This window comes from Anabas testudineus, chromosome 9 (assembly GCF_900324465.2).
Source record: "Anabas testudineus chromosome 9, fAnaTes1.2, whole genome shotgun sequence".
In the NCBI taxonomy this organism is placed as follows: Eukaryota; Metazoa; Chordata; class Actinopteri; order Anabantiformes; family Anabantidae; genus Anabas; species Anabas testudineus.
The window spans coordinates 6,800,873-6,813,357 of record NC_046618.1 but is presented as its reverse complement, the minus strand read 5'-3'; the positions used below and the strand labels follow the sequence as shown (position 1 = coordinate 6,813,357).

The following is a 12,485-nucleotide window of genomic DNA, read 5'->3' as shown; positions in this document are numbered from 1 at the left end:
CAAAACCTTTTATTAAAGCACAGAAAATGGCTAAAAAAAAAAAGTGTTTGTTTGATTGTTTGTTTTGTTTTTAAATTAAAGCGTCTCCTAATCTGCAAAGTGCCACGGATACCCCAACAACACTTCACTGTCTGTGGGATAAACTGAAGGAAGGAACATCTAAGAAAAACCAAGCCTGTCCTCCCAGACAGAGTGTATGTAAATAAGACGAACAATAAACTACAAACATGTAAAAAAAAAAAAAAAATCTCAGTGCTGAAAAGTGGGATCAGGTGAAAATGAACTATGACAGAGAAAAGTGGGAGACTGCAGCCACGTTATCTCTCGGAGATAACAGGCAGAGCGGCCGCAGCCTGCTTTCCATTAAATTTGCGCATGTCCTGTGACTACGTCGTATATAGTGAACATAATGTGTGTGTGTACATTGCACGGACATGAGCATGGGAGGGGCTGCTGCAAAACACACTGACAGAATGAATGCAAAGAGCCAAAAGAACACTTCCTGTTGATGCAAAAACTGCAGCAGCAACTGTCTGACACATCTGGACTGGAGAGGGGGGGAGGCCTGGCTGTAGTGTTAGCGAACTACTGAGGGGAATGGACTACGTTTAATGAGAATCTGCAAGAAGGTGAGTTTGGTCGACACCAAGTTTGGCCTGAACTAGTAACCATCATGCGGCAGCCTGGTCGACGTGCCTTTGCTCTTACTGTAGGTAATGAGGAAATAATTGGCTGCGACCGAACGCTAGCAAGTGATTGCTAGCTAGCTGCTACTTAGCATTTGTCGCTACTTAGCCCTGGCTAACATGGATTGGCTGCCAGCTGAGCTAGCGCTAGCTCTTAGCATAGTGGCTAACGCTAATTCATATGACAGTCGACATACCCGCGTTCGACGTTGTGACTTGGTTACTAAACTGTACGATGTTGTCAATGTTTTACATAAACACAGGTAACGTTATCAAACCACTATCCAGCCCGTCATTCGCGGAAGAGTGTACTCTGCGAGAAAGCTTCGCATTTTCTGAAACAACTGTAGTTTCGGGCTGCGCTAGCTAATGAAGCTAGTTAGCCAGTTCCTATGTGCTACTTAATAGTTGGGAGGGTTTGGCCCTGTGACCCGATGCAAAATGTGAACTAATGTTAATCGAATTACAGTGAAAAACAAGAAACACGAAGCAAGTGGACGTGATGTCCAAATTAACTAACGTTAACGAAAATGTTAGCAGTCCTGCTAGGTCAACCCCCCACTACTAGCTTACTAACAGAAAGGTTGGTAGTAAAGTTTTCGACACTGCACAGTTGTTTCCCAACACATCGACAATGTAACGTTACATGTACGATGGGATGAAGACTGCGATAATGACCCTCGGAGTAGATACATGCATAGACACTACTCTTTATTATGAAGTTACCGTGTTAAATGAGCAGCGCAGAGCACTGATCCGTGGCTTATTTTACTTCCACTTTTAGTGGATGGGGCGGCCCGTATGTAACGTTATTAACATCTATCTACGGTAACCTCGTCGAAGAAAAGCTGATATAAAGAGAAATAAAGGTGGCAGTGATGGAAATGCTGGTGAAAACAGTGGACGTGCATGCAAACTAATTGTGCGCGATGTTGTGACAGGAAAGGACAAAGTGCAGGGATATGGCAGGTTATTAACTCCTGAGTTCATGCAGGTCACCAGTCTTGTTCCTCTGCATTAGAAACAACAACACGCGTTATTCTTGGACTATTGCATTTGAAACTCGTCCAAATACTTTAACTGTAAGGCGTGTCAGAACAGACTGGAGACAAACCAATTATGACTTATGCATGGGTAGTCGTAATGGGTTTGCACTCATTCAACCTTTCTTTTTCATAGACTCGTCCTTTTGGTGTGAGCAGTTAAATCACCACATGAATTTAGTGATTGTACAAAGAAAGGCACATTGATGGTAGGTGTATAAATTGATGCATACTTGTAGTACACGCTCTGCCTCTTTTATTGTCCTTTAAACTGTATTGATATTTGTCACTTAAACATTGATAAACATCATTATACTGTATGTACTGATGTTATTTAGATCAAAGTTATATTAATGTTTCAGTTTAAATGGTCTCCATTATTTATTTCCTAGCAGTGTGGTATGTTTATATGATTTAAGGAAGAATAGGTAACTTACCCATAAACGAAGCTAGTAAAACTGATTATAGTTGATTCAAATACGATGATATCTGTAAGGCTTTTACACTAGAAGCAAAATCTTTGCAACAGTTTTAAGGACATTGCATCAAATGCATTACTACCAACTGCAATTGCAACAGCGGAACCAGAGCATATCTAGGGCAAAAAGACAGTGTGGTAGGATGATATTTTAGCTAATTAGTACTGGTCATTTAATGCAGTGTTCATACTGCAAACAAGATGTGGTCAATTTGTCAGAGTTGACAGTTTCCAGAATGCAGAGTAACTACTGAAGGAGAAAGGGACAAGGTATGTGGGTCAGAGTCACAGTACTGTTGTTGTGGATCAGCTAGGTGCCCCTTCAACTGTCTGTTTGCAGTTGTTTGCAGTGACATAGATATCTGTCTTGTGTTTCTCTTTTCATTAAAATTCCCAAATACACCTAATGTCCATAATGCAGGCATTTTTACAGTTCTTCAGGCTCTGCAACAGATTTAATTTAAGATAAAATCATGGACAGTACTAGTGCCAAGTCTCAGCTTTAATTTGTGTTGGTTTACATCAACACAGAAGCTCTGTATGTGCTAAAACCATTTTAACACCCCAGACTCCTCCAAAGTTTAAGGGTGAAGAGCAACGGGACCGATACACACAAAGTAAAACAAAATCATTATATCTAGTGTTTTGAGGAAAATCCTTTTCAGGCAGTGACTGTTTAGACTAACATAGACACCAGCAGCCATTAAGGTCTGCTGCCGTCCCAGGCCTTAACTGAAGCCACCTTCAGTTCTTGCGTGTTGTGGGGCATCTGTGTTTTTAGTGGGAACTTCAGCATGTGAAGCATCAAGTGAGATCAGGTGATTGAGCCAGTTGAGAATATTTGACCTTTTCACCTTTTGGCTGCTGTGGCCGAACATTTGGTATTGTTGTGTTTCTTAATGCCGAAATGTCCTTTTGTTGGGTCTTTAATACAGAATGCAGGCACCCAAAACGTTCCCTAATCCTTTTGCTTCTGTGAGTGAAATAGTCAAAAAAGACTGTACATCCCCAAACCATAACAAGATCACCATCATGTTTCACTGTTGAGATGGTGCTTATGATAAGCCCTTCCTTCTTCTATGAACGGACAAATGTGTACTTGTCTGTGTTGGAACACAGAACCCGAAGGACAATGCGTGGCTCAAAAAACTTTATCAGGAACGGGACTGTATCTGACTTTTAACCTTGATACAGTTTTGCTGTACAGAAATTGATAAACTTACTTGACTTTCAAGTACTGTATCAAGTACTGTGTAACCCTTTTAGTCATGTCAGTGACTATAATTTCAAAAACATTTAAGAATGCATATGTTGTTGAACGGTTAAGATAAGGATAGGCTCAGATTCTTTCATTTTCACTTCTGTTCATCTGATAAGTACATGAATAGGCTGAAGTAAAAGATGAGGGTGAACTTGTTTTCCAGTTATTCACATTAGATCAACAATAGATGTTACCGAAGGAGTAAGCCTACAGCATTTATTTCCGCATACTGTGCTCTCATTAAACTTCAGCAATATTTGTAACACTTTATTCTCACACTACCAACAAAGTTCTTATCTTTCTTTTAACATATGTCCAAAATCTACAAACTACAAAATCTAGTCTGCTTTCGCTTAAAAAAAAAAAAAAAAAAACAGTTTGCTCTGAGATCTCTCCCAACCTTTGCTTGCTAAGCACTTCTGTTCTGGGCCTGGTCCGCCCCACAAGCTGTTTTTCAAAGTAGGTGAAATGCTGCTGATGTTGAAGAAAGCCTACAATGCTTGCTTGCTGCAAAGCCCCTGCTGACGTAGATTTTTTTTTCTTCTATTATGTTTTATTTATTTATTTATTTTTGAGTTGCATGCCAAAGATATAGACTCTGGATATGATAAACTTTGGTATGATGTCTTTCCACTAGAATTATGCTGATGTTTTAGACAGCCAAACTATCACAATATACTCAGTCTCCGTTCTACCTACATGAAGCAGTTCTGTCACATAGGTTTATAACCAGGCAGAAAGCTTGAGCTGCAGATTGAATTTTTGAGCTGACTTGAAACATATTTGGTTTTTCCATGTGAGCTAAGCATGTGACCCACATCCAGCATGTGCATTTCAACTACTGAGCAGGCATTCTTTGGCTGCCATTCAACTTGGCTCCATATAGTATATATGCTGTTGGCAGCCATCACTGATACGTTTTAGTGTAGGAACTGTTTGAGGACTGGGAATGAGTGAGTGGGAAAAAAATGCACTCCTTCTTATGATATGCTACATCTTTCCCGCTCCTGTGCCAAAATGAGAACATATTTGGTTTGCTGGACAGGTGTCTTGGCAAGGTTTGGTAACTGGAGACAGAGAGTTTATGTTCCCAAGGTACTAACAGGTATGTAGCATACAGAGGATTGTGTTGAATTGCTAGCAAGGGGTAGGAGGGGAGAAGGGAGAGGTGGAGGGAGGGCAGATGGAGTGGGGGGAGAGGAGGGTTAAGCTGGAGAATGTTTTGCACATCAAAATATTTGCTTTTACAAACACAGAAATCCACAGTACATATAGTAAGTACAGTGGAGATTGTACCTTCTTTCACATTTGTGCTGTTCCAAAGTGTGGTTAAACTAATTCTGCTGAGAAGACAGGCTCTGTGTCTGTTAATATTTTATCAACCAGCTGAAGTCAGTATATTATTTTGTAAGGGTAGTATACCAGTACTGGTGCATTAATGCCCTGGGAATTTTCAAGAGTGCTCATCTTCCAAGCAGAACCAGATTTTCTTCTTTCTTTGCCAAATGCATTATATATACTGTACCTCTATGGCTATATCAGTTTGCTTTACCACATCAGCGTACTGGTACATTGTGTTCTAATTGCTCAGAATTTCCTGTTCAGCAGTAATAGCTATGAAAGAATAATGCACCTCAAATCAACCTCTAATTCATACAGTTGATTCTCTGTATCTGGTGCCACCCTAACAACCAAAACACAAAACAAACCTCTGTCAGTGTAATGTTTAGCATATGCCATTCGATTACAGTACTTTGAGGTTTTTGTTGATAGGGAAATGACAGTTATCAGTACAGACAAGAAATACAGTGTAGCAGTTAGTTTTAGACTCTAAACATCTCCCATTAGTAGGCCAATACTACTATATATCTGTCTAACAAAAAACAATATATCACATAGCCCTGTATCTAAAGATAAAACAAAATACAATGAAATGTATTAAACTAGAGCTAAGGAAACGTAGTTATAACGCATTCATTGTTGTTTTTAGCATATAATTTATCATAAACCATCTTGTGTACAGTATCACAAATTGTAAATTGCAGTGTTTTAAAACTTAATCTTTTCTCTTTTTTTATATTTTTTCACATCAGGCTGTCGACAAACTGGAGAAATATATCCAAGAAATGGACGACAGCAGCTACATCGAGTTCGATGTGCCAGAGTTCAGTAACACTGTTCTGACCCAGCTCAATGAGCTGCGGCTGCAAGGGAAGCTGTGTGACATCATTGTTCACATTCAGGGACAGCCGTTCCGAGCCCACAAGGCTGTGCTGGCAGCTAGCTCACCCTACTTTCGTGACCACTCGGCTCTCAGCACCATGAGTGGCCTTTCCATCTCGGTCATCAAAAGCCCTGAGGTGTTCGAGCAGCTTCTTGCTTTCTGCTACACAGGTCACATGTCTCTGCAACTCAAGGATATTATCAGCTTCCTCACTGCTGCCAGTTTTCTGCAGATGCAGGCAATCATTGACAAGTGTACCCAAATCCTAGAGAGCATTCACTCAAAGATCAGCCTCCCAGTTAATGTGTGCAGCCCAGAGAAGGATGAATCACAGACCAGCCGCAATGGGGTCAATGACAGCAGCCTCTTTGTAAACCCTACCCAGATCTCCCCCCCTTACTATTCCCGGCAGAGTCAGGCAGGACATGGCCTGGGCCGGGGGCGACAGCAGCAAGAGGAAGGCCAGTCGGACCGTGGCAGTAGTGATAGTGTGTCGGAGCATGATACTCCCATGGAGGGAGAAACAGAGCAAGTGGAACTGATTGGCAAAGATGGGCAAGTAACAGATGTGCACGTGAAGGTAGAGAAGATCGACAGGCCCACTTACTCAGATAGTTCCTCAGCTGGTGATGATGGCTACCATACAGAGTTGGTAGATGGAGAACAGGTATTGGCCGTTAGCGTGGGTTCTTATGGTCCTGTCATTCAGCCTGCTGCCTATTCTTACTCAGGGCTGTCCTCCTCGTGCTTTGTCAACCTTAGCAACTCTAGTCCTTCCCGCTCAATACTCAGTGGCTTCAGAGGTGGAAGAGCCAAGGCAAAGCGCCCTCAGACCATCCCAGCAGGGGTGCTGGGTCACATCAAGCCAGGATCGGAAGACAGTGAATCGGCAGTGGGACCCGCAGGGTTGGAGAATGATGTGCGAGAGCGCAGCCTGCGGAGCCAGTGGTACCCCTACAATGAGAGACTCATTTGCATCTACTGTGGAAAGACCTTCAATCAGAAAGGGAGCCTGGACCGCCACATGCGCTTGCACATGGGAATCACCCCATTTGTTTGTAAATTCTGTGGCAAGAAGTACACGAGGAAAGACCAGCTGGAGTACCACATCCGTGGCCACACGGACAACAAGCCCTTCCACTGTCAGATCTGTGGCAAATGCTTTCCATTTCAGGGCACACTTAACCAGCACCTGAGGAAGAAGCACTTGGGAGCATCAGAGGGCAACAATCATATGGACTCTCCAGAGAGGACGGAGGGAAGCTCAGGTCAGAAGGACCAAGAGGATACGCCTGAGGGGATGGCCTTTGAGGCGCAATATGCAGAAGAGGCACCAGCCAATGATACAGAGGAGAGTTCAAAATGCAGTCCGGAGGAGGCTCAAGCATCAAGATGTGATTTTTAGGTCCTGCTTCAGGTTGTTATGGAAGCTTTAAGATGTTTAAGATGTTTATTTCAACTCTAGGTAAAGGACTCTTCCTTTTTTTTTTTTTTTTTTTTTTTAAATCAACTCCCTCTACTATGGACATTTCGTATGTCAAGGTTTAATGTCAATTTTGTGAGTGGTTAAACACAGAGGGCAAATGGGTGCTTTATAGAAATTAGATTCTTTCAAGCAAAGGGAGTAACAATTTACTATTTTTGAGGAGGTCTGAATAATCAAGACCCCCTAATTGATTTCTCTTTTTATCTTTCCATGTTTTTTAAAACATATTTACAGAGTTATATAGGCATGTTGCAATAATTGATAATGTGAAAGCTCTGGTAAGATGCTTATCATATCACCTTTTTACCTGACCTGTTTTTGCACATGTGGCCACAGGAGGTCACTTACTCACAAGGAATGATTTTTCTGCCAGTGCAAAGCTTCGTGTAACATATCTGTTCAATACCTCATGATGCAACTACATACTCATAAACAGACAGTATTTTAACTTAAATGAACTCACCAGGTTCTACCTCATAGCTAAGAACCTACCAGGCACAGATGTGTTCACCGTTTGAAATCCGTTTTAGGTTGTATGTACAGTATATCTTATTGCCAAACCCTGTAAAGAATATTCTCTCAACACAAAGCCTTGATACTTCGGGGAAATGTTCCTTGCTGATTGTATGAATTAGGAACGAAGTTCTTGTCAAATGTTTCATGGTCAGCCAGGTTAAAATGACGATTAAGAAGGTGCTATGTTAGGAGTGCATTAAATTTGTTAGCTTTGTGTGTTTGTTTTTGGTAAGTGCAGAGGATAGAGTAAGAGGATAGCCCTGTATGCTTTCAAGATGATTTTGCTGTCTTACATCTCTTCTATAAAACACTTTTCTCAGATTTTATCTCTCATCACTACTGGCAACCTCACTCTGTTGGCCAAGGCATGGTTTTAGATGCTGTCGCCCATGTAATGGGTGAATTACGTCCATACAGTGAAGTCATTTCTATTCCTCTATGCTCTAATGGCAGATTTATACTGAACTATTGTATGTGTAACCTGTTTTGTCCTGAGGTAGGTTTCTAGGTTAATACTCAGCGTCTAACAAGAGCACTCATTTTCAACTCAGCACAGTAGGAACAGCTCTGGATCTGTTCACATAAATCAAGATAGTAGTAGTTTGAGTCGGAATAATATGCAAACAGAAAGAACAAAGGAATCTCAGCCATTTTGATATGGTTTATCTTCCATTATTTGAAAGAACTATTGGTTTGTTTCCTTTTTATTTTTTGTTCCTTTTACAATGGAACAGTTAATCTGTGATGTTTTCTTTTTTGTTTTCTGCATTGATTGGGATCAAGTGCAGACTTGGAACATGTTTTCATTTGTCAGTCCTGCTTTAGGAGGATGGCATAGATGTGGCGTAGCTAGATTAAGACTAACAGCTAAGTGTTCCTAGAGCTAGCTGGTGATCCAAAGTATCGATGCACTTTGCAGAGTTAGTGAGTGGATTGGGCACTGTCCCATGTGCTGAAATGTGCTAATGCCTGTCTTAATTTTGATGCAGCAGCGTCAGAGTAGTGCTTTCTTCTTAGCAGTGATTTTTAAGTCAAAATGTTGATGAGACTGTACAATCACATGAATATGATTGGCTACAAATCATACATATGGCAAACATTGTATTTTATCTATATTATCTGAACTATGGGGATCAAGGATGGGGGAGTGTTGTTAGTATATATAGATTTGGCTTTATTTCAAGTGTGATTTTAAAGAATCTACATTCATAGTAAAGGCCCTAAGAAGGCCTGATTGATTATCTTTTCATATTTTGCGGATTTAAAGCTCAGTTGGGTGGTCTCTTTTGTGCTATTTGCTTTCCTATTTGCCATCCAGCTGTTTAATGCCTTTTTTTCTTTTGAAACCTGCTATATGCTTTTAGTTTGTTCCATCTGGTCCGTGCTGATTTACTGTCAATGAACTGAGTTTAATTATTTCACGGTTTTCCTATGATTTTTGTGTGCATTTAGTGGGAGAATATTGTCCTTTATTGTTTATGTCTCATGTTACGTCAGAAGTACAGTCCTTTTATTCCACTGAATGTGCCGTCATTGTATTCACTCATTGACATCTGAGATAGCAAACCAAAATGTATGGAATTTAGCAGAAATCAGTATAGCTAGCTTTTCACACACACTTTTGTTCATCATCACCCGTACAGTACTTTATAGATGAATGTTTACTAAGTCAAATTGATTTCTGTCAGCTGCTGCTGTGGTGTACAGATTTGATAACTGATCTGACCTCACCTGAATCAGTCGCTGACTAACTTCAGTCTGCTGAAGTGCATACCTTCTTGCATTATTGTTTGTAATGATTTGCGAGTAGTAGGTACAAACAGCTAAAACATTTGTGTGCCAAGAGTTCACACCAAAGAGTAGTATGCAATTTTTTTTTTTTAAACAGTAACCGACTGTATAAAATAATCAAATTGTTGTTAAAAAGAATAGGTTCTTAATTTAACGTGGAAGTAGTTCATTGCTATTAGGAAGGATTGTGCATTTCCCAGCTTCTAACAATCATTTCTGTTAAGATTTGAACAATTTACTAAGAAAACATTAAGCAGCAAAGTCATAAGTAACATGATATATTAAGCCATACAAAAACTGACAATGTAAAAGCTGTGCAATAGGTATTGTAATAGTTTAAAGCCAATGTAAACAAAAGAGAGAGTACTTCACTAAAAGTGGCATCTTAAACTTAGTGCCTTGCCACGAGCTTTACATTTTAGATTCTGGCACTTAGACTCCAGTGCCTCTTTCATTTTTAGGTGGATTCAATAGAGAGATTATAATAAAATGTGGCTACATCATTTATTGTAAAATGGTACCAAGAATGAATAAGAATTAATCCATATCACTCTTGTCCATTTTGTAGAAACCCTTCCCCCTATTTTTTATATTTTATTTTATTATTATTTTAGATTTTTTTGCATTTGATTTGTTCTTTTGTTTTATCATTGGATGGACAACTGATTTTGTAGCAGTTGATTACAAATCAGACGAGGCAGACTTGTTCTCTGCAAGCCACTGCCCCCATGTTCAGAGACTATACTGTATCCCTCCTCTCTAACCACTGAGGACAATCTTAGCAATGTACTGTAGTTTTAGGCATTTCAATGAAGTAAGGATACGCATGAGAAACACAAATCTACTTCCTCACTCTTCTCTTGGAGCATCTGGGCAGGGGAACAGCTGCCTGGGTATTTAGCTGATTATAAACTAAATATCTGTGGAGGAAAAAAGGCTTATACTCATATACTGTAGCTCAATTGCACGTTCCTCAACCACAAAAGTGTATAACTTGCCAATGGATTTTTTTTTTTTTTTACTTTTCGTTTTCTTCTATTTGTATCATCGATTGTGCACTTACAGTTTTATTTTGTTGATATTCTGTACCAATAACATTGGTAAAATCTGGTTCTAGTCTCTGTAGTTACCCCTAAGGGACTTAGCTATAATAGCCTAAGCCCCTTTGGTAGGGACCTTTCCTCCTTAAATGGTGCTTTTAGACTGGTCAGGTTTTTATTTAAAAAATTTGTTGTTATAAAACAAGTAAACAAGTCCATGTATTCATCATAGGTGACTGGCGGGGAGATTAATTAAATGCATGAACTAAAAATGTCATGAACTATAGTTACTTAATGTGATAGTACACCTACAGACCCAACTGAACTTGACACTCTAATCAACTGTTAGTTTCAAGCCTTGGAGAGGAACAGGAGATGCATTATGGGCCACATGTAATCAAAAGCAAGTGTTTACAGGGAAGGCTGTCAGACTACTTTTTGAAATTGCAGCTCGTCCTATTCCTTTTGTAACGAACTCACTTCAGGTAGTTTACGAACACTGATACAGGCTTAGAAAATAAATCTTATAAGTCTTCCATAGCTTTTCTGTCAGTTTCTGTCCACTGTGTATTGTATTAAAAAAGCAATAACCTTTTTAAAAGTGGTGTATTGGGATCATCAAGCCTAACGAAATATTGGCCTGTCATATGTCAAACAGACTGAATGTCAGGGAGCTGTTCAATTGAAGTAGGACCAGGACAATTTGATATTGATTTATTTTTTATATATTTTCTGAAACTTTGGACAGGTTGAGTTCCTCTTCAGAAAAAAAAACATATATATGAAAATAGTGGTGTTGCTTGGTGTTCTAAATGCTAATCGAAATATCCAGTGGTAGTCTGTAAACTGCACCACCAGAACTGAGCACATGGTTCAGTCATCCAACTCTGTGGCACTGTTCAGAGTTGCACCTCCAGCTGTGTCTAATAATGAAAGGGATTTTGGGCTGTATAGCCACTGTTTGGGAGCAGGCTATCTGTTGTCATGTTCAGGTTCAGTAATCTCTTTGGCTCCTCAGGCACTGAGACTGTAGCTGTAGTGGTTCAGGATCTTTTCAGGCTTGCTATTGTTCTTTTTTCTTTCGCAATGTCCTAAACTCTGCACTATAATGTCTCTGGCTTATGTATTTGGTGACAAGGCAAAAAAAAAAAAACAACAACTTAGAACTCAGGGTATATAGTGTTAAAAGTGGTCTCATTGGACATACAGTGGCAAGAAAGGTATGTGAACCTTGTGAAATTTTATGGTTTTCTGCATTAATTAGTCATAAAATGTGATCTGATCTTTATCTGTGTCAAGATTATTAACAAGTATAATGTGCCTAAAGTAATAACACAAAAACATTCTGATCTTTCATGTCTTTGAGAGCAACCCTCTTTAGACGTCTCATGTGGCTCTCGTCAATTCATTCCATAGCATCTCTATTGGGTTGAGGTCTGGGCTCTGACTTGGCCACTTCAAAAGGTGGATTTTGTTTTTCTGAAACCATTCTGTTTTGTGTTTTGGGTCATTGTTCTGTTGCATCACCCAACTTCTATAGAGTTTCAGCTGTCGTACAGACATTATCACATTATGCTGAAGAATCTTTTGTTACACTTGGGAATTTACCCCCCAGCCCATCACTGCTAACTGGCCAGTGTTTTCATGATGATATGCTGTGTATTCTTTAGTTCAATCTTAGTTTCATCAGTCCACAAAACATTTTGCCAGTACTGCTGTGGAGTGTCAGTGTGCTCTTTGGCAAACTTCAGGTGTGCAGCAATGTTCTTTTTAGTAAACAGCAGCTTCCTTCATAGTGTCCTGCCATAGACACCCTGCTAGTTCAATGTTTTACCTACTGTGGACTCATAAACACAGATATGAGCTAGTTCCAATGATGCCTTCAAATCATTGTCTGTCACTCTGGTCTTGTTTCTTTACCTCATTGATGCTCTTGGGGTCATTTTGACTGGTCACCCAC

At 39.9% G+C, this 12,485-nt stretch overlaps 1 protein-coding gene across 2 annotated transcripts; it reads left to right on the top strand.

The window, feature by feature from the left end:
• Nucleotides 1–479: 479 nt before the first annotated feature.
• On the top strand, nucleotides 480–12,253 carry zbtb34 (zinc finger and BTB domain containing 34). 2 transcript variants are annotated; one of them, XM_026343923.1, is made up of 3 exons: nucleotides 480–629; nucleotides 1,866–1,938; nucleotides 5,562–12,253. In XM_026343923.1, exons 2-3 carry the CDS (start codon nucleotides 1,936–1,938, stop codon nucleotides 7,095–7,097), a joined length of 1,539 nt encoding a protein of 512 aa, XP_026199708.1. In that variant the 5' UTR covers nucleotides 480–629; nucleotides 1,866–1,935; the 3' UTR covers nucleotides 7,098–12,253. The 2 variants fall into 2 exon arrangements, with proteins under 2 accessions (XP_026199708.1, XP_026199707.1); XM_026343922.1 differs by lacking the exon at nucleotides 1,866–1,938 and having other exon boundaries at nucleotides 481–629.
• The last annotated feature ends 232 nt before the right edge of the window (nucleotides 12,254–12,485 follow it).